Source organism: Protobothrops mucrosquamatus, unplaced genomic scaffold, assembly GCF_001527695.2.
Source record: "Protobothrops mucrosquamatus isolate PMUCROS unplaced genomic scaffold, P.Mucros_1.0 scaffold1167, whole genome shotgun sequence".
Lineage (NCBI taxonomy): Eukaryota > Metazoa > Chordata > Lepidosauria > Squamata > Viperidae > Protobothrops > Protobothrops mucrosquamatus.
Genome location: NW_015387382.1, coordinates 171473 through 194795, shown reverse-complemented (window position 1 = coordinate 194795; position 23323 = coordinate 171473). Strand labels below are relative to the sequence as shown.

Here is a 23323-nt window from a genome sequence, read left to right as displayed (position 1 = left end):
TTGGCCACGGTTCAAGTGAATCGCTGCCGTTGTTAAGTGGAACATGCGGTCGTTAAGTGAATCTGGCTCCCCCCATTGACTTTGCAAAAAAGTGACATCTTCCCCCCCCTCCCCCGGGACGCTGCAGCCGTCCTGCATACATGCCAGTTGCCAAGTGCCCAAACACGGGGATGCTGCAGTGGCCGTTAAGTGTGAAAAATGGCCATAAGTCGCTTTTTTCGTTGCAGTTATAACTTGGGACGGTCACTAAACGAAGGGTTTACCACCTTTTGTAGCAGAAGGGTGACGAGGAGCAAAACGTTTGCGTGCTTTTAAGAGCTCCGTAGTTGAGTTTACACCAGGAGTTTCTTCCAGGCTGTTGCCACAAGCTATTGCCCCCCCAATGGGTGACACTTGGGGGGGGGACAATGAGAGGGGGAGAGAGTTGGGGTGGTGTTCCCCCCGTACTCCCCACCCGGAGCGCGTCTGGGGTGCTACGCTTGAGGGAAGCCAAGGCAGAGCCGCTCTTTGTAAACGTGCTTTAACAACAGCATTTCCCAACCTTGGCCCTTTAAGAGGCCTGGGCTGCAGCTGGCTGGGGAATTCTGGGAGTTGGAGTCCACAAGCCTCAGGGCGGCCAAGGATGAGACAGGCTGTTTTCAAGGCTTCTTCCCTCCTCTCTCCCGATCCTAGGTTCCCTGGGACTGAGCTGAGCATCCGGCACCATGGAGAATGAAGAAAGCCTGCTCCAGGAAGGCGAAGAGGAGGAGCTGGTAGTTCCTTAATCCTCACCTCTTTCCCTCTCCTCCTCCTCCTCCCCCCCCCCCACTGCATGGCATGGACACACACACACACACACACACACACACCCAAGGTGCAGGAAATCGTTGAGCAGAGATTAAAGGTTTGCTGCAGCCATTCTGATCCTACCCCAGAAGAGCAAAGTCTTACCCGGATTCAACAGGCCCTTTTCAGCCCTGGAAATTCCCCCCCTCTCTCCCTCCCTCCCTCAGCCCAGTCTACCTCGCAGGGCTGTTTGGGGGAGATAAATACCCACAGAGACCACCTAGACCTGGGAAATCATGAGACAGAATCTAATACCCTCAAGCAGTCCCTCCCTTTCCCTCCCTCCCTCCCTCCCTCCCTCCCTCCCTTCCTTCCTTCCTTCCTTCCTTCCCCCTTTCCTGGGGAGGTGTGGAGGGCCTGGTTCCCACAGGTGACTTTATTCCCTCCAGAAAGCTGTGAGGCAAATTGCCCCTCAGGCAAGCTCCAGAAGGGCTTCTCCTCCCCCCAGGCTTCAAGGGCGGCCCTCAAAGGGCAACCTCGGAGGTCCTTGCGGGGAGCAGAGCGGCCCTTCGGCTGAGGCAGGAGCAGCCCCTTGGATCACAAGGGGCGCCATTGGGTGACTCCCTGTAGACCTCTTTGTAGACCTGCTGTCACTTTGGCCCACTTACATTTAGCCCCTTTGAGCTGGTCGCTCTTTGCAGTATTGTGGAGGGGATTCCTGGGGGGGGCACGGAGTCCGCTTAGGCCTCCTGCGTGCTTTCCCCCAAAATGGCGTTGAGGGGGAGGCCGGTAAGACCACTCCTCCTGCGCCAGGGCCACGAAAGCCCTTTGGTCCCACAGCAGCTGTGAGCCACCCACAGCCGGACTGCGGGGGGGGAACGTGCACTCAGGCCCCCTCCCCCTTCCACAGACACCCTGCTGGAACTGCCACCTGCTCCGCCTGCTCTCTTTCTGTGCAGAAGATCTACGGGTACAACTTCTGCCGCTGGAAGCTGGTCTTTGTGGCCGGAGGGGTGCTGTGCTCGGGCGGCCTCCTCCTCCTCCTCCTCTACTGGATGCCGGAGTGGCGGGTGAAGGCCACCTGCCAAAGGGCTTCGCTGAGACGCTGCCAGGTGGTCCTGCTGAGAACCACCGTAAGTCCGTGGCCTGGGGGGCCGTGGGGGTTGCCTCGGGGGCATCTGGAAAGGCTTTGCGGGTCGGGGCTGCCCCCGTCTGCTCCTCTGGATCCCAGAATTGTTCCTAACGCCAGGCAGTTGGACTTGCTTGTCTTTCGTCCTTCTCAGTAACAATAAGAATAAAAAGCAGAAAACCTGAAAGAAAAGCGAGGTTAGGTTCAGACAACATGCTAGCACCTAAAACAGGGTTGACAAAATGCAGTTTGTGGGGCCACGTAAGTTAATGACAGCTTAATGCTCAACGTGCCAAGACAATCGCTAGCGGTTCCCGCCCAGTCAAAAGAGCTGAGGGCTCTTTGAGCCACAAGAGAGCTGAGAGATTCAAGGTAAGAGGAAGGAGGAGGAGAAGTTGCGTTTTTATGGCTTTGGAAACTGGCAGCCATCTTGTGCCCTGAGTGACAGGAGGGTTGTGGAGAGAAAACGCGGCCAGGAGGATCATTTGAAGCTCGGGAAAGGCCTAGCACATACCCAGATGGGGAATTAAGAGACATCGGCTGCCGTGGAGAAGAGAAGGAGAAGAGGGTCGGGGTTAGGGCAGAGCCTCTTCAGAATTGGCCTTGGTTTAGGTTCAGAATCGGGCCCTTTGGCCTGATCCAGCCAGCAGTGGACCTTCTCAGGCCAGATGTGTCCGCTGGCAGCTGCCCCTAGGAGAGGCTCTCCGGGCTGGCCTCTGAGCCCCTGCCACCTGTCCTGGGCGGCTCCGCCTTTCCCGCCTGGGCCCCAGAGAGTCTGCTCTAGGGCCTGGCCAGGCCTGCCAAGCCGGCCCAAGCAGGTCCCAAAGGGTCGGCAGCCGGACCTATTGGGTCTCCTGTGGTTCCAGGAACTCCTCCTCAAAACCTCCCTCCCTCCCTCCCTCCCTCTCTCCAAAGGACGAATTCCAGACCTGGTTCTGCGCAAAGGTCCGCACCGTCTTGTCCCTGGGGCGCCACCCCTTGCAGGCCCCGGCAGAGCTGGCCTCGGACAAGGTGGCCAATGGCTCCAGCACCCCTCTCTGCGTCCCTCCCTCGGAAGAGAACGGCAGCAGCAGCAGCAGCGCCTTGAACGGACTCTCCCGGGCCCCACAGCTCCTCCAGGTACCCGGCACGGCCAGAAGGCTGCCCTCCCCCCCCCCCAAGAGCAGCCCTGTCGGGCCTTCTTTCAGGAGGGAAGCCTCCGGAAGGCTTCTGTGGGGAGAGGGGTTTCCCTGATGGGGCCACAGCAGTGTGTGGGGGGAAAAAAACGGCCTCTCCTGCAGGTAAACTGGCCCAGAGAAGGTGGGGAGGGTGGAGGGAGGGAGGGAGGGCAGCAGGTGGAGGTGTGGGGCGTACAGCCACCCAAACTCAGTCTGCCTTCATGAGCAGCACCTGCCGAGTCTCCTCCGCCTGAAGCAGCAACGTGGTCTGTATTTCTTGCCTTCCAGCTGCGCTATTTCACCCACCACAGCGTGAAGTACTTCTGGGATGACGCGGTGCAGAACTTCATTTCCATAAAGTAAGAGATGGACGGCGCCTTCCCTGCCCAGAGAGAGGCCCTGGCAGCGGGACGGGTCCTCCCGACTAACCCCCCTGCGCCTCTCCCTTTCCCGCAGGGGTTTGGACGAGTCCACCTCCTGCGCTTCCATCCACCGGGAACACAGCACAGGGCTGACGAAGGAGATGCAGGACTACAGGTGGGCCCCTGCGAGGAGCACGGGGGGGGGGGGTTCGGTGGAGGGCTCCCCTCTCAGCCTCCCTCCTGGCCTGCCTCCCTGCCCCTCGGCCACCACTCTCCCCCCTCGGCTCCCACACGCTCATGGCCATCCGGAGTGGGCCCAGGGGAGCCCAGGAACCCCTGCAGGGCCCTCGGCCTCCTTGCCTTCCTCTCCTTCCCATCCGCCAGCTCTTCCTCCTCCTGGCGGGCCCTCCTGGTGCTCTTGGGTGGCTCTTGGGCGGCAGCGGCCAGCAGCTGCGAGCTAAATTTATGTACCTTTTTATCTCTTTTGGATGCAGGAAGATTTTCTACGGACTGAATGAAATTGCGGTCAAAGTGCCTTCCATTTTTAAACTGTTGATTAAAGAGGTGAGCCTTTTGCTGTGAAGGGGGGGTGGGGAACGGCTATTATTGGCCATCTGAGCCTTGAGAAAGAGTTAGCCGGGGGTGGGGGGAGAGAAACTAGCAAGCGTTCAGTTCCTCTGTCTCAGACTGCTGCCGCCTGTGTGAGTTTCTGTGAGAATCAGTTGACTCTATCTCAAAATGCAGGTTGAGGGTTGGGTTGTCCACAAGAACGGCCCAAAATCTGTGCTGGCTTCTTTGGCCTGCCTGTTTTTAACCTGCCACATCGTCTAAAAAGATTCCCGCTTGTTAAACAGAGTCTGGTTGCTCAGCTTCAGCCTCCCGGGATCCTGGGATGGGAAGGGGCCAGGCGAGGAGGGATTGGGACGGAGGGGAGCAGGCTGGGCCATCGCCCCGGGGGGGGGAGGTCTTCGCAGGGGGATGTAGTGCAGGGGGGTGTCCAACCAGTGCAAGTTTAAGACCTGTGGACTTCCACTCCCAGGATTCCCCAGCCAGCTTGAATCACTGCTGCAGTGCCTGATTTCTTTCTGCTCCTATTGGATGAGTTAAAAAACAAAACAAAAGAGAAGGAAAAATAATGATAAAGGAAAAAGGAAAACTAAATTAAAAATCAAAAGTAGAATAATATACATGCACGAAGGCATTTCAGTGAAGGTTGTCTGTCTTTCTTGACAATCATCCAGAGCTAATCTATTTCAATAACTGGTTCAGTCCTAAATCGCTAACGACCTCAGCTCTGCCAGCTATGGACTAGCGGAGGCCCTGTATTCATCTTTCCCGTGCTGGAGAATATTGAAGTAGGACACGCAGGATCCAATTTCCTTGTCCAGATGCCAATTTTCACACAATAAGAATATAGCTCAAAAGACTCTGATATTAAACCTTGTCTCAAATTGAGTTTTAAGGCTTTTGGGACACGCAGCATTTAAGTGAAAGGTTAATCTTATTGCACCGTCAGCGTGCTGTAAGCCACCAAGAGTTGCCCTTACGACATTCAGGCAGCACATGGGTTGATTAAATTCAAGCTTTTTCTACATAACCACAATGGATTCCAATAAGTCCGAAATACATAATTTTTTGTTGAATGAAGTGCTGTGTAGTTTCTGTTGAGACTTTTGGTACTGACGACAGCATCTTCCCAGGGAAATGGCTGAAGACAATTGGGATTCTTGTAACGTTAAAGCTTGCCTGTCCAACCGATTCATCGCCACAGAAATGTGTAAAGTGCAGCTGGATGTGTGTGTGTGTGTGAAAAAGAGAGAGAGTTGTGTGTGTGTGTGTGTGTGTGTGTGTGTGTGTAAGAGAGAGAGAGAGAGAGGGACTTAGGATTTAATAGTTGCTCTCAGCTTCCGAGGGTGGAAAAGGCCGCAGAGCTCCAGGCTGAGAGCCTTGGCGGATGCTGGGGCTGCAAAACCTTCCAGCCAGATCTGGCTTGTCCTTTGGGGAGGGATTAAAAAAAAATGGCCCTTTTCCTTCTCCGTCCACCCACAAAAGTGACTGTCGAGTCCCTTCTTAAAAACCTCTATTGCTGGAGCACCTGCAACTTTTGGTGGCAAGCTTTTCCACTGGTTAATCGTCTTCACTGTCGGGAACTTTCTCCTTAATTCCAGGTTGCTTCTCTCCTTGATCAGCTTCCATCCATTGTTTCTCGTCCTTCCCTCTGGTGCTTTGGAGAATAATGTAACCCCCTCTTCCTTGTGGCAGCTCCTCAGATACTGGAACACCGCTATCATGTCTCCCCTATTTCTTATTTTCTTTAAACTAGCCAAACCCAAGTCCTGCAGCCATTCTTTGTATGTTTTAGCCTCCAGGCCTTGGATCATCTTAGTTGCTCTTCTCTGATTTTTTTCCAAACTCTCAGCATCTTTTTTGTGATATGGTGACCAAAATTGGCTGCAGTATTCCAGGTGTGGCTCTTACTAGGGTTTTATAAAGTGGTACTAATACCTCGCATGATTTTGATTCTATACCTGTTTATACAACCCAGGATTGTATTAGCTTTTTTCCACTAGGACTCTAACCCTAACCCTCTCACAGTTACTATTTTTCAGCCAGGTCTCACCCAATCTGTATTTGTGCCTGTGGTTTTTCCTGCCTAAATGTAAAACTTTGCTTTTCTCCACACTGAAACTCATTTTGTTGGATAGGGCCCATTGTTCAAGTCTGTCAAGATCTTTTTGGATCCTGAGTTTGTCTTCTGAGATTTTGGATACTCCTGCCAGTTTAGTGTCATCTGCAAATTTGATGAGTTCCCTTTCAATTCCCTCCTCTAATTCTAAGTCATTGATGAAGATGAAGTACTGGGCCTAAGACGGAGCCTTGTTGTGGTACCCCACTGCTTACTTCTCTCCATGCGAATGTAGTGTCATTGAGGACTACTCGTTGAGTACAGTTTACCAGCCAGCTACAGATCCATCTGGTGGTGATGTTATCTATTCCACCTTTTTCTAGCTTACCAAGGAATAGGTTGTGGTCTACTTTATCAAATGCCTTATTGAAATCTAAGTATACTATGTCCACAGCATTTCGCTGGTGTACTAGGTTTAGTCACTTTATCAAATAACGAGATAAGATTGGTTTGGCATGATCTGTTTTTAACAAACCCGTGCTGGCTACTAGTTATGACTTTGTTTGCTTCTAGTTGTTCGCAGATCTGTTTTTTGATTATCTTTTCTAGGATCTTCCCAGGTATTGATGTTAAACTGATTGGTCTGTAGTTTCCTGGGTCCGTTTTTTTTTTCCTTTCTTGAAGATGGGAACCACATCAGCTTTTTTCCAATCCTCAGGTATTTCCCGGGTAGCACCTGGATTTTTGAAAGATATGGTGCAATGGTTCTGAGATAACATCTGTCAGTTCCTTCAGAACTCTGGAATGTAATCTGTCGGGTCCCGGTGATTTATATCTGTCAAGGTCGGATAGGTGTTCTCTTACCATTTTCCTGCTTATTTTAATTTTTGTTTCTAGTTCGTCTTTTGCGGTGGTTTTTTGGTATGTTGGGCTGTAGTTTCTTTTTTCTGTGAAGACTGATGCAAAGAATGAGTTAAACAGCTCTGCTTTCTCCCTGTTGTCTGTTATTTCCTTGCCATCCTCTCTCTTTAATGGACTTAACAGTTTCCTTAACTTTTTTCTTGTTGTTAATATGTTGGAAGAAACTTTTTTTTATTAGCCTTGATTTCTGTTGCAAGTCTTTGTTCGTTCATCCACAATTTGGCACTATAAGGTATGCCAAAGGCCTAATCCAGGATATGGAAAACCAGATTCTCCCCTCTGACAGACAGCTGCATGCATTTAAAAGTTAATTCCCCCACAGACATTTAGGAAATGTACTGTATGCTGGAAAATACTTTGTAGATATGTTTGTGTGTGAGTCTACAATATTACATGTTTATTTTAAGAATATTAACCTTACCCCAAAGGTTAATTTTTAAAACTGCCCTCTATCGTAATCCATTGAGCTCTCCTTAGAGATGTTATTTACGCAGCAAAGAACTCCAAGAAGTAAGTTGTTGTGTCTTTGAAGGGCTTTTAACCTGTTGGCCTCAGATGCCCCAGTTAACGGGATATCCTGCTTTCTCCCCAAACTCACTTCGCTTACTGACGCTGGACACAAGTAATATGTGCCATTGGCGTATCACACACCCCTGGACCTGCACCGTGGATGTGACGTTTGGCGCAACGGTTTCAATAGCAGTTCCGTATTGTCTGATCCCTGTGACTTTTAATAAAATCAGCCTGACCAATCAAGGGAACCTCTTCTGCCGCCTCTTTGGGAAAAGGACAGCCTCCCGCCTCCATCCGAAGGAAAAGTGGGTGGCACCTTTTCCCTTTCTGCCCAGTTAAGTGTTCTGGAAGACCAAAGGCTCCCGGTCCAACACGGGTGATCCCTGGCTTGGCCCCAGCAGAGGCTTGGCCCCAGTGTGCAGCTTCACCCTCATGTGGAAGGGAGTTCCCCTCCTTGTCCACTTGCAAAGGGGGGGGGCTCAGCTTTCAGCCTTCGAAAACCTCGAGAACCTTCTGGTGCCGTTGTGTTATGCCTGCGAGTAGTGTGTGTGTGTGTGTGTGTGTGTGTGTGTGTGTGTGTGTAGCTTTTCCCAAAGGAGCTTTGGCCTGGTGGCCGGTTCTCCACAGCAGCGCTGGGAGCTGAGGAAGGGTGAGCAGAGCCTCTTGTGGCATTTGAGGGGCTCCTTGGAGGAGGCCCCCTGCTTCTCGGGGCTCCCTCCGCGTGCTGGGCCTGTCTCTTTCCGCTCTGGCACTCTGAACGTTAGCCCTGAGTAGGGAATTCAGAATTGGGGGAACCAGGCGAAGGAGAGTCGTAATCTAACACTGGTTCCTGGTTTTCTCTCTCTTTCTCTCTCTCTCTCTCTCGTTCCTTGCAGGTCCTCAATCCTTTCTACATTTTCCAGCTGTTCAGTGTGATCCTATGGTGCACGGACGAATATTACTACTATGCAATCGCCATTGTGATCATGTCTCTGATCTCCATCGCCAGCTCTCTGTACAACATCCGAAAGGTGGGTGTGAGAAGCCCTGCGGGGGGGGGGAGGAGGAGGAGGCAGACTTGAGCCCTTCCGCTGCTGCTGTGCACAATAAGCTGGCTGGTCCGGGTGCAGCGGGCCGGACTTCCTGAGGTTTGTTTAGCTGATCCCGTTCCGATTGGCAGAGAGAGTCGCAGGAATCCAGCCAGTTTGGTGAGTTTAGGATCCAGTGCCTGGAGCAAACACAGTCAGTCACTAGCCAAGTTAAGTGTGCTTTTGTGTAACGTGGCCTTTGTGTTCCCGTGGCGCTGTGCTGAGCTGCCCTAAACCCCGGAGGTGTCTGGGCTCGGCATCGGTTTGCCTGAAAGAGTCCCGGATTCTGCCCTCATCCGCCCACTCACTCACTCCGGGCGCTGTGGTGCTTAAAGGTCTATGAACCATTTTGAATTTTCAACATTTCTGCATAAATGAGTCAGAAACAAATATGTATAGTTTTGGATCACTTTCTTCAATAAATAGATTAACAAGTGTAATGTTTTTGACTAATTTTGGATTCACTTTATCCAGTTCTGGGACTTGTGTGAAGAGAGCCCATTTTAGGTCATATGTATGCAGAAATATTGAAAATTCAAAAGAGTCCCCAGACATTTAAGCGTCCCTGTAGCCCTGAAGACAAAATGTACAGGTCGAAGTGGACTGTGGTGACCTGTTTCTTCCTGTCCCTGGTCTGTTTGGGTCCCCATCCCCAGCGGTGTCCGTAGAGAACTGGACAGAAGGACCGTGTTGGACCCCCCTGGGTGGTCTTCAGGAACCCCCGGAAGTAGCTGACAGGGAGGGAATCTGAAGGGCTTCTTCCACTGATGTTCCTCGAGGGTTATCATTCGCTCACAACAATCAAGCAAACAAATTGCAATAAAATCAATAAGCGATTAAGATAAAAGATGGCGAGCGTGATGAAGCAGAGAGTCTTGCCAAAGGCCTGGGCGATGAGCCCAGTCTTCACACCTCTTCTAAAGAAAGCAGGGTGGGGGCCATTGGGGGAGCCCCATTCCAGGGGAGGGGGCACTGCTGTAGAGAATTAATTAAATATTTATTTCAGAATGTGTCTTCTCACCCCCCCCAAATTTGTCTGGTGCCTCAAGATTTTGCCTGGAGCCTTGGAATTGGTGCCACGTCCTGCTGGGGGCGCCAGGGGTGGGCGAAGCCCGAGGGAGCTTTTTAAGCTCCGAACTGGGCTGGGCTGGGCATCCTTTGAAAGGCAGATCAGGGTTCTGGCTTCCTCTGAAGACTCTGAGTCTTCCAGGTGCTCCTGAGCACATCCCTGGATTTTGGCTTCAGGGGCAACTTCTGCATAGCAGAGATTAGGCAGGTCAGCTCCAGTGGCTGTTCCCGGAGGCCTCGGCTGGCTGGGCCAAATAGGGGGAGCCCCTCCTGGGAGGCCTCCCTGCTCTGCTGGGGATTTCACCAGAGGCACAGGGCTCTTGCGGGCTGGACTCTGAGAAAGCCGGGGGCCAGTTCAGAAAGAGCGCAGGGTACCCCAGAAAGGGTCTTCCAGCTACACTGGCCTTGTCCGCATCCCTGGGACCCTGGGGCTTGAAGAGAGGGGGACGCCACCCAAGGCAGGCCGGCCAGCAGGAGCCGCTCCCTCTTCCGCCTCCCCCTTTGGCTCGTGGGGTGGCCGGGACGGCTCGCTCAGGCTTGGGGCGTCTGGCTAGCAACGCTCTCCTCTCCTCCCTTCAGCAATACACGATGCTGCACGACATGGTGGCAACTCACAGCATCATCAGGGTGTCCGTCAACAGAGCCAACCACGGTAGGACAGGCCGGGCTGGCAGAAGGGGCGAGGGTGAGAGGGGCGTCTTTGGGGGTTCCTCCTGAGGTGCAAGCAGCTGTGGGGCTGGGGGTGGGGGAGCATTTTGCAGCTGCCCCCCTGGACTTGGTCCTTGGCTTGTTGCGGACATGCCGAGAGGCCACTGCCCGTTGCTGCCAAGTGTGTGTGCAGGACTGGCGGATTCCTCTGCCAGCCTCGTGCCGTGCCCAGAGTCCTTGCCAGCTGCTCTCTGCCCCCTCGGCCTCAGTGGGGAGGAGGCGTGGGTGGGTTGGGGCTTTGCCCACTCGCAGCCCTCTCGTCTGCCCTGCAGGGATGGAGGAGGTCCTGTCCACGGACCTGGTGCCCGGGGATGTCATCGTGGTCCCGCTCCGGGGAATGATCATGCCCTGCGATGCGGTGCTTCTCAGCGGGACCTGCATCGTCAATGAAAGCATGTTGACGGGTGAGTGGGGGGCGCTTGCCCTGTGCCAGCAGCTGGGCCACAAAGCCGCAGGTGGCACGGGCAGCGAGCGATCCTCTTGTTCCCCCAGGGGAGAGCGTCCCGGTCACCAAGACCAACCTGCCCAACCCGTCCAAGGACTCGCAGGCCCTGGAGGGCGAAGTGTACGACCCGGACGGGCACCGGAGGCACACCCTCTTCTGTGGCACGACGGTCATTCAGACCCGCTTCTACACTGGGGAGCTGGTCAAGGCGGTGGTCGTCAGGACAGGTACGCCAGCGCTGGGCGGAAAGGAGGGCCCGGGTCTCCCAAAGGATCCAGGTGTTGGATTCAGGGACGTGTTTGGGAAAGGCTGCTTCGGATCCTTCCCCATCTCTTTCCCGCATCACAGCCCCAGTGTCAATCAGAATAGAGCTGGAAGGGACCCTGGAGGTCTTCTAGTCCAAATCCCCTGCTCATGTGGGAGACCCTGTACCATTCCAGACAGGTGGCTGTCCAGGCTCTTCTTAAAAGCCTCCAGTGATGGAGGACCCACAACTTCTGGTGGCAAGCTGTTCCACTGGTCAATTGTTCTCACTGTCAGGAAATTTCTCCTTAGTTCCAAGTTGCTTCTCTCTTCGATTGGTTTCCATCCATTCATTCTTGTCCCATTTTCAGGTGTTTTTTAGAATAGCTTGACTCCCGCTTCTTTGTGGCAGTCCCTCAAATACTGGAACACTGCTCTTCTTTTCATTAAACTAGTCATACCAAATTCCTGCAACCTTTCTTCATATGTTTTTGTCTCCAGGCCTTCAATCATTTTAGTTGCTCTTCTTTGCACTTTTTCCAAAGTCTCAACTTCTTTTTTGTAATATGGTGACCAAAACTGACTGCAGGATTCCAGGTGTGGCCTCACTAGGGCTTTATAAAGCGGTACTAATACTTCACGTGATTTTGATCCTATGCCTCTGTTTATACAACCCAGGATTGTGTTAGCTTTTTTGGCTGCTGCCGCACACGGCTGGCTCATGTTTAAGGGATCGTCCACTAGGACTCCAAGGTCCCTCTCCCAGTTGCTGTTTTTGAGTCAGGTTTCACCTAATCTGTACTTGTACCTTGGTTTTTCCTGCCTAGGCGTAAAACCTTGCTTTTCTGCACATTAAATTTCATTTTGTTGGACAGTCAAGATCTTTTTGCATCCTGCGCTTGTCCTCTGGGGTGTTGGCTATTCCTGCCAGCCTCTGCCAGGATGTCCAGCTCCCTCGGTGCCAATCCACTGCTTGCCCCACAGCAAGGCCCCTTTGAGTGGCTGCCTGGGTGCCCTCTTTGGGGTCAGGACCTTCTCTGCCACAGACGTGTATGCGGCCTCTGGGCTCCCTAGGTGGGGAGGGGGCAGAATCCCTCTGGGGAGATTGCTGAATGTCTACACCGCAGCCTCTCCGGGTCTGAGTCACCTGTGCCACATCCCTGGCACTCTGTGCCTCTCCGGAAGGTCCCGGCACAGGAGAAGCAGCCACGCCCTCTGACCCCTCCCCCTTTTGGTGAGGCTCCCTTCCCTTCACAACATCCCCCTCCCACCACCCCGAAAAAGGAATGACTCCAGATAAGATAAGATAAGATAAGATAAAATAAGATAAGATAACCTTTATTGTCATTTTTTTACCGTGGGCACAACGGCACACATCAAAAATGAAATTTAGTTGCCCGCTCTCAAAGTGAAACACATACATGACACACACCTAAACATACTATATGCAACATATGTATAGACCAGGGGTAGGCAACCTCGGCTCTTTTATGACGCGTGGACTTCAACTCCCAGAATTCCTGAGCCAGCCATGCTGAAGGGAAAGGGAGAGGTTTCCAAGCTGAGCCATGCTGGCTCAGGAATTCTGGGAGTTGAAGTCCACGAGTCATAAAAGAGCCAAGGTTGCCTACCCCTGGTATAGACCCACACTCCTACATATACATAACAAATAAATATTAAATACTAATTCTATATAAATAAAAATGTAAATGTTCGTTTGTTCAAAATCTTAAATCTCCAAAAGTTCTTCACCGATTGCTTTGAAATTTTGACACAACGTTGCATTCGAATATGTGTTTTTATATACCTACTTTTATATAGATGTCACACCTGTGACAGGTAAAACATGCTTTTTTAAAAAAAACAGCGCCATCTGTTGGACGTAAAAGCATACCCACAAGCATTGTGAAATTACAAACGTGCGCTTTCTCTTTTCTTTCTTTTCCATTTAACCAGACTGAGCCACAGCAATGCGTGGCCGGGTACAGCTAGTACTAAATAAATATTAAATACTCTCCCTGCCTCCTTGGGGATTGTCTTGGCCCCGTGCTTTGAGACCTTTCTTCTCTGCCCTCCGTCCCCCTGGAAAGCCGAGGCTCAGATCCTCCCTTTTGGGGGAGCTTTCCGCAAGACTCTGTTTCCCCCGCTGGAGGGAGCTGCCCTGGGTCGCCAGCTTCCCCTGCCTGCCTGCCTGCCTGGGGCCCCGGCTCCCCTGGGTGGGCGGCAGCCTCCAGGCCCCCTTGGTGCGGGACAGGCCTCCCTTCCGACCCGCTCTCTGGGGATCCTCCCGGTTGCAGGTTTCAGCACTTCGAAAGGGCAGCTGGTGCGCTCCATCCTGTACCCGAAGCCCACCGACTTCCAGCTCTACCGCGAGGCCTACCTGTTCCTGCTCTGCCTGGTGGGCGTGGCGGGCATCGGCTTCATCTACACCATCGTCATCAGCATCCTCCACCAGGTAGGGAGCGCTCCGGCCTGGCTGGCGAGGGTCTCCCCCCCTTGCAGACCCGATAGCGCCAGTGCTGGGCCGGTTGTCAGGGTCTGCCCTTACGCGAGGTGCTGGCACGGGCGATGCCTCTGCTGCCCACAGAGCCGCCTCCTGGGCCAAGCTTGGCCGCTGGCGCACCTGGCAGGCTGCTCCGGCGGGCACTGGAAGCGCCTGCAGCACCTGGGGCTGCCGTTTCCCAGCAGCTCTGGCAAGGGGAAGCGTGGCCGGAGGCTGATGCCCGCCCTTCCTTGCAGGTTCCCGCTCGCACTATCATCATTGAGTCTCTGGACATCATCACCATCACGGTCCCTCCGGCCCTCCCTGCTGCCATGACGGCCGGGATCGTCTACGCGCAGCGGCGGCTGAAGAAGGTCGGGATCTTCTGCATCAGCCCCCAGAGGATCAACATCTGTGGGCAGCTGAACCTCGTCTGCTTTGACAAGGTCCGGCCTCTGGCCACTCTCCCGGGCTGGGGAGGGGGGTTGGATGGACTCGGGGGGGGAGGAAGGGAGCCCCTGGCCCTGGCCCTCTTTTGCTGCCCATGGGCCCCTGCTGAAGGGAAGGGGGGGAGAGCGGGACCTGAAAGAGCCGCCCCCCCCGCTCAGGTGCTCCCACCCTCTCTGGCCTTGGCCTGCCAAGTGGGTCGCTCGGCCCCTGAATCCCGTTGGAGGGGCAGCTGGGCAGAGGCCTTGCCCCCAATCCTGTCCCCAAGGGGCCGCCTGCCCCTCCCCCAGGTGATAGGCAACCCTCGACAAGCCATAATTGAGCCCAGAAATACAGTCCGGGTGGCCATTGAGTGGGTCACCACCTGCACGTGCCTGATCACGGCCTTTTTTGTGGTAGTCCCTAAGCGAACACTCCTGGTTAGAGGAATCTATCACATCATTTTTTGCCAGAAACCAGAAGTAAAGGCGAGTTTCCAGCAAAAAAAAAACACCAAAAAAACCACTGAAAATTGTGGTGAAGCCACTGCCGGCTTCTGCAAACGGTTGTAAATGCAGGCCGGTTGCTAAGCGCCCAAAATGCAGTCACGTGACCGAAGGGGGGGGCAGTTGTTGGAACTTTGGAACCAGTTTATATGTAGCTCTGGGGAGGCCCGTCCTAACTGGGAACCGACTGGTTCAAAGACTACCTGTAGGCAGCCCCCTCCCCACCCAGTTAAGAAGCCGGCCTTGCTTTGGAAATGCTCGGTGACACAGACACACACACACACACACACAACAAAGCCATCCTTGGAGGGCTCTGGGCTCAGCTCCGGCCTGTCCAGCGCAAACATCCCTCCCTTGTTTTGCTTGGAGGAGCCAAGGGAAGGAGCAACCGTGGGAGGGAGAAGATTGGGGGGGGGTGTTGGGGGGTGTCTGAGGAAGCCTACNTCTGTCTGGCTGGGCCTCCCTTCCTTCCTTCCCTTGGGAGGGGGGAGGGGGCAGGGCCCAAGAAGGGGAGAAGCTTGAACTGGGGCCCACCAGCCAGGGGCCCCCTGGGCTCCTCTTGTTCTGCGCAGCCTTCGTGGCAGAGATCCTTGGATGCCACCCAGAGGAAAGAAGGCTGAGCCAAGGGGGGGAGAGAGAGCCAGGGAGCTCCTGCGTGGGTCGGGGAGGGAGGGGGCTTCCTCTGCTCAGCTTGGCCGGGAAAGGAGGCCCAGGCACGGCCTTCCCAGGTGGGGTGGGCACTTCTCTCGTCCCCCAGGGTTGTAATCCCATTCCTGCCTCTTGGGGCTACCCTGGAGGGAGGGGGAGGGGGCCTCTGGCAGCCCCTCCCTCAGCTTTGCACCCCCACCCCACCCAGCACCCGATGCGGTCTCAGCCGCTGGAAGGCAGGGGCTTCTCTCCCTCCCCCAATGGAGGCAAAGACTGACAGCTTGGGGCCCGGTTTGGGGCCAGGCTGGTCTCCAATCTGCGGTCGGGTCTTTCAAAGGCTGCCAAGCGGTTGGTGAAGCCAGGGGGCAGCCCTCTCAGCCCCACAGCCAGCACTGCCCTTTTCTCTCCCCCTAGACAGGGACCCTGACGGAGGATGGCCTGGACCTCTGGGGCATCCAAAGGGTTGAAAGTGCCTGGTAAGTCAGAGAGGCCAGTCAGATCCTCGGTGGGCCTCCTGCTCCTCAACCACCGGGAGGCAGGCGCCCAGGGCCCCCCTCACCACCCTACCTGGCCAGGGTTTGGGGCGGGCAGTGCAGATCAGCCCCTCCAGGTGGTGTTTGGGTTGCCATCTGCCCCGAAGGGAAGGCAGACCTCACGGCTGCTCCAGCCTCCAGAGCAGGGGGTCTTCAAACGTGGCCCTTTTATGACTTGTGGACTTCAACTCCCACGCTGGCTGAGGAATTCTGGGGGTTGAGGTCCACAAGACATAAAAGGGCCACGTTTGAAGACCCCTGCTCCAGAGGGTCCTGGCGAGGGGCGCCTTCCTCAGCCTCCGCCCTCCGTTCAGCTTCCAGCTGCCCGAGGAGAGCGCCTGCAAGGAGAGCCTGGTGCGCTCGCCCTTCATCGCCTGCATGGCCGCCTGCCATTCCCTCACTAAGATCGAAGGGGAGCTCTCCGGAGATCCGCTTGATCTGAAGATGTTTGAAGCCACCGGATGGGTGAGGAGACGCCCCCTCTGGGAGGGGAACGGGCTGCCTGGCGGGGGGAGGGGGGCAGAGGTTCCCCACAGCTCTGGACACGGCGGGTCGTCTTGGGCTCCGGGATTTGGGCTGATGGGCGTCTCGGGGGCTCCGTCTCCTTCAGGTGCTGGAAGAGGCAACGGAGGAGGAGACGGCCCTTCACAACCGGATCATGCCCACGGTTGTCCGGCCGGCTAAGCAGCTTCTTCCAGACTTCCATGCTGGAAACAACAAGGAAATGGTGGGTCCCCTGGGCCTCTCTCTCTTTCCCGCTCTCTGGTGCGGCTGCCCCTGCACCATCCGGAAGTCGCCCCAGGGCCCGCCTTGCTCTGTCCGGCTCTGGGACAGCCGAGGGCGCCTGTGTGTGTGTGTGTGCGCGCACACGCATGACGAGTGTTCCTGCCATGGCATCTTGGGGTGGGGGGATACCGCGTGGCTCGACCCCCTGGGCTGCCTCTGCTGCTGGGGAGGATTCCGGCCCAGGCGGTCCTGCCCAAAACTCTCTTCTCTTCTTCCCTTGCAGGAACTGTTTCAGCTCCCGGTGAGTGCTTGCCCTCCTCCCCCCCCACTTTGGTGGCTGTGCCCACCCTCGCCCGCCAGCTGGTCATCGGGCGCCTCCGTTCAGCTGCCCCTTTCTTGACCAGGCCAGTTACGAGATCGGGATCGTGCGGCAGTTCCCCTTCTCTTCCGCTCTGCAGCGGATGTGCGTGGTGGCCCGGATCCTGGGGGAGAAGAAGATGGACGCCTTCATGAAAGGGGCCCCGGAAGTGGTTGCGGGGCTGTGCAAGCCGGCCACTGGTAAGGACCCCCCTCCTGGCTGCGGCTCCCCTGCTGCCCCCCCTGGGGGGGAAGGATGGCGGGGGTCCTGCTGGCGTGACCCTCAGCCGCTGGCCTCTCTCCCTTCCCTAGTGCCGGCCGACTTTGAGCGGGTGCTGGAGGAGTTCACCCGGCAGGGCTTCCGGGTCATCGCTCTGGCCCACAGGAAGCTGGAGTCCAAGCTCACCTGGCACAAGGTGCAGAACGCTGCCCGGTGAGTGGATGCGGCTGGGCTTTGGGGGGGGCAGGGGGGGGGTTAGTCCAGGCAATCCGACGTGGCCACTCAAGCCCAGAGGGAGAGGGAGCTGATGGACCCCCGGAAGACTTTCTTGGGGTCGCGCCCCACGTCCTGTCCAACAACAGGGATCAGTCGGAATGCTCTTCTTGGACCTCAACCTGAAGCAGCTCTCATGTCAATAAGGGGGGGGGGGGGAAATGCTTAGAATGTGTATGCGTAACGGAAGAGAAGCCAGACCTAAGCATGATGTCATGTGTCTGATTAACGAAACACTTAAAAGGACTTTCAGGCATAATTTTTTCCTAAAAGCATTTATTAAGGTTACAGAGACCTCAGTACAGCATGGTGGAAATGCTTAGATCTGGCTTCTCTTCCGTTAGGCATATACATTCTAAGCATTTCCCACCCACCCCCCTTATTTTGGGGTCATGGTTCACATCTTCCAATCAACTTGGGAGATGTGATTTACTTCCGGTTTCTTTCTCCCGGGCTTTCCTTATTCTCCTCCCTTCTTCCCTGTTGCCTGGTTTAACTATAAAAATACCAGACAGTTCTGCATATTGTCAAAGCAAGAATATACAGTATTTGCAGCGTTGACAGCAGCCTTCTCTGCTCAGCAGGTCCAGGCTGACACACACACACACACACACACACACCCCGTCTGACCCCGAGCAGCATCTCCTAGAAGCCTCTGGTCTCAGAAACATTGGGGCCAGCTCTCCCGGCCCTCCTCACAGGGGACCCGTTGAGCAGGGCTGGGGCGAGGAGGGTTCCCAGCAGGCTCTTCCTTCTGTCTGCCCTTTGCCACCCCCCCTCCCTGCCTCTCTGGCAGCTCCTCCTGCCCCCCTGCCTGCCACGTCTAGGTGGGGTACCTCCTCATTGCCCCCAGACTCTGCCCCAGGTGGCTACCGGCACCAGAGGCAGCCCAGTGAAGAGCTAAAGCGGGCAAGGTTCTGGCTGGGTGCCCGTGCTGGATCCGAATCCCGAGCCTCTCTATTGCCAAGGGCTGAGTTTGAATCCCAGTGTGAATTGGCGCTTGGGAGTGGTGGCAGCTTCCCAGCCTTGACCCCTTTGCGAATCCCGCCCTGGTTTTCATGGAATCTCCTCTTCCGCCCTAGAGACGCCATCGAGGCCAACATGGACTTTATGGGGCTCATTATCATGCAGAATAAACTCAAGCCAGAAACTCCAGCTGTACTTGACGACTTGCACAAGGCCAACATCCGCACCGTCATGGTCACAGGTACGTGCGAGGGGCCGTCCGCCTTTCCTTTCAGGCTGTCCCTAAAGTGGCCGTCATTAAGCGAGGGGAGGCCTCCTCCGGAAGAGATGGCGACCCCGGGCTGCCCATAAGGGTGCTTGATCAGCCGTGGTTAAGGCGTGCCCCTTCTCTCTCACCTGGACCCCGGGGTGGCCTTTCCCTTCCCCCGGCTTTGCCCGTAAAGGAGGACGTAGGGGGCAGGGAGGCTGGCCACTTGGGTTTGGGTCCCTGGCCCACCCCATCCCCCACTTGTGGCTGAGATGATCCGGCCTCTCAGGCCGGAATACGAAAAGAATCGGCTGCTGAGCACCGTTTGCTGTGAAGGGGGGGGCTCCTCACTGCCAGGGGGGCTTCCTTTCCAGCCGGTGTCCAGCTTTTCTGCCGTCTCCTCTCATGGGGACAGCCTGCAGGATGAAGAGGGGCAGATTCTTAAATCAGATCCAACCCTGGTTTGGCTTCCAGTTCTAAATCCCCATCTCGGCTCACGTGTACTGGTGTGTACATGTGAAGTGCCGCTGGTACGAGGCTGCCAGGGAGCGGCTGAGCCCTGGACACACGTGCTCGTGTTCGCTTCACAGGCGACAACATGCTGACCGCCATTTCCGTGGCCCGGGACTGTGGCATGATTCTACCTCAGGACAAGGTCATTGTGGCTGAAGCACTACCTCCCAAGGACGGGCACCCCGCCAGGATCAAGTGGCACCACGCAGATGCCCTCGAGAGGGATCCCGAGGCCGTGCCCACCATAAACTCAGAGGTGAGGGGGGGCCCTCCAGAGGGCAGGGAGAGGAGCCCCTCTTAAGCACACCTCAGGGGAGAGCCAGTGGGTGGGAAGGGGCCCCTCCCCCACACTGTCCCCCAATCTGCGCTTCCGACTGGGGAAGAAGGGGGGCCACGGGAGGAAAAGTGGCCTTGGGGGAAGGAAGGCTCAGGAGAAAAGCTCTCCCCCCCCCCCAGGATGGATTTCTCACCACACATTTGCCACCAATGAGCCTTTTTTGCCTGGGTCCCCTGGAGCCTTTTGCCCTTCGGAGGGCTCCATACCTAAAGCAGCCCTTTGGCAGCAGTTTCATGTAGCTAATACTGTTGAGGGGAGGGGTCTGCCCTGATTGGAAGGTGGGTGGGGGTCTGTGCCTTCACACGTTCCTTTCGCAAGAGCTGGCCGCTCCTTGGACTCGCCCTGCGAACAGTGATTGGCCCAGCACTCTCCCTTCTGTGTTTCAATAATGTTTTGATCTGTGTGGTTTTTAATGTTTTAATATTTTAATTGCTTTTGGCTTGCTTTATAACTTGTAAGCCACCCGGAATCACCCAGTAGGGGAGATCGGCGGCATAAAAATTGAATAAATAAAATAAATAACTGCTCTCCCTTGGATAGGAAGTCTAATTGAGTGCTAAATTCAGAGGTGGTTTATTTCAGATCAGATATTTGTGGCAATTTTGAGCCAGCGCTTCCCCCCCCCCCCCCGGCCTTTGCCAGGTCTAGGCGGCAATGACCGATTTTGTTGCCTTTCTACTTCAAGTATCTGATCACAAAGCCCTGTTTTTAGCAGCGGTGCTTAGCTGTTTACTGGAAGTTTAGAGCTCCTGCCCAAAGGTGGTTAAATTGAAAAGGGGTGTGTGTGTGTTGTTTTTTCTCTCTTGTTACAGGATATTCCCATTAAACTTGCCCAGCAGAACTTTGAGGACTTCCACAAAACCAAATTCCATTTTGCCATGAACGGGAAGTCCTTCGCTGTCATCCAGGAGCATTTCCAGGACCTGGTGCCCAAGGTCGGTCCCGGCCCAGCCGCGTTGGGGTCTCGCTCTGCCCGTGGGTCAGCTCTGCCCGTGCTGCGTGCGCCTCCCGCGAGGGTCTGTGCAGCCCTATGGAGAGGGCCTTCTTCCCAAGAGCCCCCTGGCCCACACCCATGGCCTCCTCCTCCTCCTCTGGGCCCCTCCACTTGCCTCCATTCACACAAACCCCCCCCCAAACAGAGGAGGGGGGGCTTCCCCAGCCTTGAAAGAGCCAGAACTGAGCCTGCCCCTCCTGTGGCCTTTCTGAGGCTTTCCCATGGGGGGGGGAAGGGGGGGCTGGCAGCAGTTCTAGAAAAGCCCCCTCCTTCTGAGAATCACTGCAGAATGCTTCCACACAATTAAAGGTACATTTCCTGGATGGAAAGAGCGATGCGTTGAACTTTTGCCCATATTGCCAAACACACACACACACACACAAAACCCAGCAACTGTTGTCCCTTCCACCTTCCCTTCCCCCCCCCCCCCCCCCCCCCCCCCCCCCCCCCCCCCCCCCCCCCCCCCCCCCCCCCCCCCCCCCCCCCCCCCCCCCCCCCGGGATGCTGAGAGAACCGACTCCCCCCTTGCCTTCCAGCTTGTGCTGCACGGCACAGTTTTCGCCCGCATGGCCCCGGACCAAAAGACGCAACTGGTGGAGGCCCTGCAAAACGTGGAGTAAGTACACAATTGCAGGGGGGGCCTTGCCCGCCCCCTGCCCCAAAGAGTAGGCAAGCCTCGCTGCTGAGCAGCCGGCCTCTGAGAGGGCCAAGCAGGATCCCTGCCCTGAGCGGGGCCAGGGCTGCCGGGGTCACCAGGCCCAAGACTGAAACTGGGAGGGAGCCGGCTGCCCCCCCTGCCCCCTGCCTGGGGGTCTCGGGGCAGGGGGAAAGCTTAAGAGGCAGGAAAGGGTTCCAGGTGCCCGCCTTCTCCTCCGTGCTTTGCTGCCCGATCCGCCCTGCCAGTCCTTGGACTCTTGTCTTTCACTCCAGGGGGGGGGTTTGTGAATCCCCCACCGCTGACCTGAGATCCTGGGGTTCAGTCAGCTGCAAACGATTTTGGGGGCGAAGGATCTGGGGGCAGTGGGCCCTCCTAGGGAGAAGGTGCCTCGCTGGGCTTGCCCCGGCCCTGTCGGCTGCTTCAGCAGAGGGGCGTAAATTAAGCGGGCGGCACCCCACGGCCTCCTGATCGCTCTGCTGAACCCGGTTCCCTGGGCAAAGAGTTCCTCTTTCCCAGTGCCAAGAACGCCCCCACCTTCTCCCCAGGCCCCCTCAGGATCTGGGATCACCTTTTCCAGGCCTGGCAGATGGGGAGGGCGGTCTGCTGGGGGGGGGCTTTTGTTTCGTTGACTCCCTGAAGGCCAATCCAAGGGGGCTGGTCAAGTACATCCAGGGAAGCAGTTTGTGGGAGCCTTTGCTGGACAACTCTCCGGGGGATCCCTGGAGGGCGCCCCCCCTCACATGCCTCAGTTCCCCCTGCCCACGGTCACTCCGCAGAAGGAGCTTCCGGAGCGCAGGGGGACCCTCACCCTGCCCGCTCTCTCTTGCAGCTACCACGTGGGGATGTGCGGAGACGGAGCAAATGACTGTGGGGTGAGTATGCCCCCCTCCCCCTCCCTCCAGCTGCTCCGTGGGGGCCCAAGGGCCCCCTTCTCAGGCCTCTTCCCCTCCCCCCACCCCCCAGGCTCTGAAGAGGGCCCATGGCGGCATTTCACTCTCCGAGCTGGAAGCGTCCGTCGCTTCTCCCTTCACCTCCAGGTCAGCCAGCATCTCCTGCGTGCCGAACCTGATCAGGTAAAGGGTTCGGGCATTGCGTAGCCGGAGGGGCCTCCTCCCTCGGCTGGCTCTGCAGTGGACGGGGCGGGTGGGGCGTGGGGAGGCCCCGCTTGGAGGGGAGAACGGAGAAGGCCATCGGCTAAGCCCCTCTGGACGTGGTGTCCAGACCGCAGGCCCAGGGCTCCACCGCCCAAGCGAGCATCAGGGACAGGCACAGCTTGTGGGTTAGCCACAGCTTCCTTTCCTGGGAGGGTTGGGGGGGGTCTCCCATTCCGGGGGGGGGGGCAGGGAAGCACCCATCCTGCCTCCCGTTTCTGCCTCCACGTTGCAAGAGCCGGAGCCGGTTCCCAGATGGGCCTCGCATTTCGGAGTTCTGGGCTGTCCTGAGACGTGGTGCTTCTCTTGTGCACGAGACGTGGCTCTCCCCGGCCACACAAGGCCTCTCCCTCCCTGGATGGGGCTGAGCAGGAATTCTTCCTCCCCCCCCCCCGCCTGAGGAACCCTGGAGACGGGGGGGGGATGGTGGTGGTCTCCATGCCTGCTGCTTTTCCTCCGCAGGGAAGGCCGGGCTGCCCTAATGACTTCCTTCTGCGTGTTCAAATTCATGGCTTTGTACAGCCTCATCCAGTACCTCAGCGTGACTCTGCTCTACTCTGTGAGTCTCTGCCTACCTCGGGGGAGGCTTTCCTCGGCGGGCGGCGGGCGCCTTCCCCGGGCATCGCGCCTGTCCCCTGGGGGCGGCCCTGATAATACTGGGGGTGGCGGGGGCTTCAGGAGCCGCGAGCGCCTTCTGCACCAAGCGCTTAAGGTGGGCCCTGGACCCACCCAGGGAAGCAGGATCAGCCGTGGGGCCGAAGGAGGTTTAACAGGGCAGGAGAGGAAATCGGATATGAGCCCAGCGAGTGGAGCCAGGGGGAGCGAGCAGAGAGCGGAGCCCCTCCTCTTTCTGGAAGGGGGGAACCTGGGGGCTTCGGGGCCCGAAGGAGGAAGCACTCAGAATGTCTCTCTCTCTCTCTCTCTCTCTCTCTCTCTCTCTCTCTCTCTTTCTCTCTCTCTCTCTCACACACACACACACACACACACACACACACACCCCTTCTCTCTCTGGGCTGCCCAGGGCTCCAGAGGGGAGACGGGGAAGGGAAGGCCCGGGACGGTCAGCAGAGGGGGAGGACATAGGTTGGTGGGGAGCGCTTCAGAGGGAGGCTGAGGAGTTTGGGAGTAAAGCCCCCCCTCTCTCTATTCTGGCTGGAAGAGTCGGGATACAGACAGTCCTCCACTTACGACCCTTCGTTTAGTGACCGTTCCAAGTTACAAGGGCAACAAAAAAAGGGACTGACGACTGTTTTTCACAGTTAATGACCGTTGCAGCATCCCC

The 23323-nt window shown here is 56.4% G+C and overlaps 1 protein-coding gene across 2 annotated transcripts in view; it reads left to right on the top strand.

The window, feature by feature from the left end:
• The first annotated feature begins 704 nt into the window (after nucleotides 1–704).
• Nucleotides 705–23323, top strand: part of ATP13A3 (ATPase 13A3) — a 28922-nt gene continuing 6303 nt past the window's right edge. For both annotated transcript variants that reach the window (XM_015820730.1, XM_029285001.1), the window contains exons 1-25: nucleotides 705–752; nucleotides 1725–1898; nucleotides 2810–2966; nucleotides 3308–3410; nucleotides 3508–3588; nucleotides 3908–3977; nucleotides 8349–8483; nucleotides 10188–10260; nucleotides 10589–10720; nucleotides 10809–10988; nucleotides 13302–13459; nucleotides 13744–13932; nucleotides 15481–15542; nucleotides 15914–16064; nucleotides 16210–16326; nucleotides 16609–16626; nucleotides 16730–16883; nucleotides 16995–17115; nucleotides 18258–18382; nucleotides 18979–19136; nucleotides 20051–20173; nucleotides 20769–20848; nucleotides 21720–21762; nucleotides 21854–21963; nucleotides 22504–22600. In XM_015820730.1, the coding sequence (XP_015676216.1) occupies nucleotides 705–752; nucleotides 1725–1898; nucleotides 2810–2966; nucleotides 3308–3410; nucleotides 3508–3588; nucleotides 3908–3977; nucleotides 8349–8483; nucleotides 10188–10260; nucleotides 10589–10720; nucleotides 10809–10988; nucleotides 13302–13459; nucleotides 13744–13932; nucleotides 15481–15542; nucleotides 15914–16064; nucleotides 16210–16326; nucleotides 16609–16626; nucleotides 16730–16883; nucleotides 16995–17115; nucleotides 18258–18382; nucleotides 18979–19136; nucleotides 20051–20173; nucleotides 20769–20848; nucleotides 21720–21762; nucleotides 21854–21963; nucleotides 22504–22600 (2859 nt within the window). The remainder of the gene's footprint in view (nucleotides 753–1724; nucleotides 1899–2809; nucleotides 2967–3307; nucleotides 3411–3507; nucleotides 3589–3907; nucleotides 3978–8348; nucleotides 8484–10187; nucleotides 10261–10588; nucleotides 10721–10808; nucleotides 10989–13301; nucleotides 13460–13743; nucleotides 13933–15480; nucleotides 15543–15913; nucleotides 16065–16209; nucleotides 16327–16608; nucleotides 16627–16729; nucleotides 16884–16994; nucleotides 17116–18257; nucleotides 18383–18978; nucleotides 19137–20050; nucleotides 20174–20768; nucleotides 20849–21719; nucleotides 21763–21853; nucleotides 21964–22503; nucleotides 22601–23323) is intronic.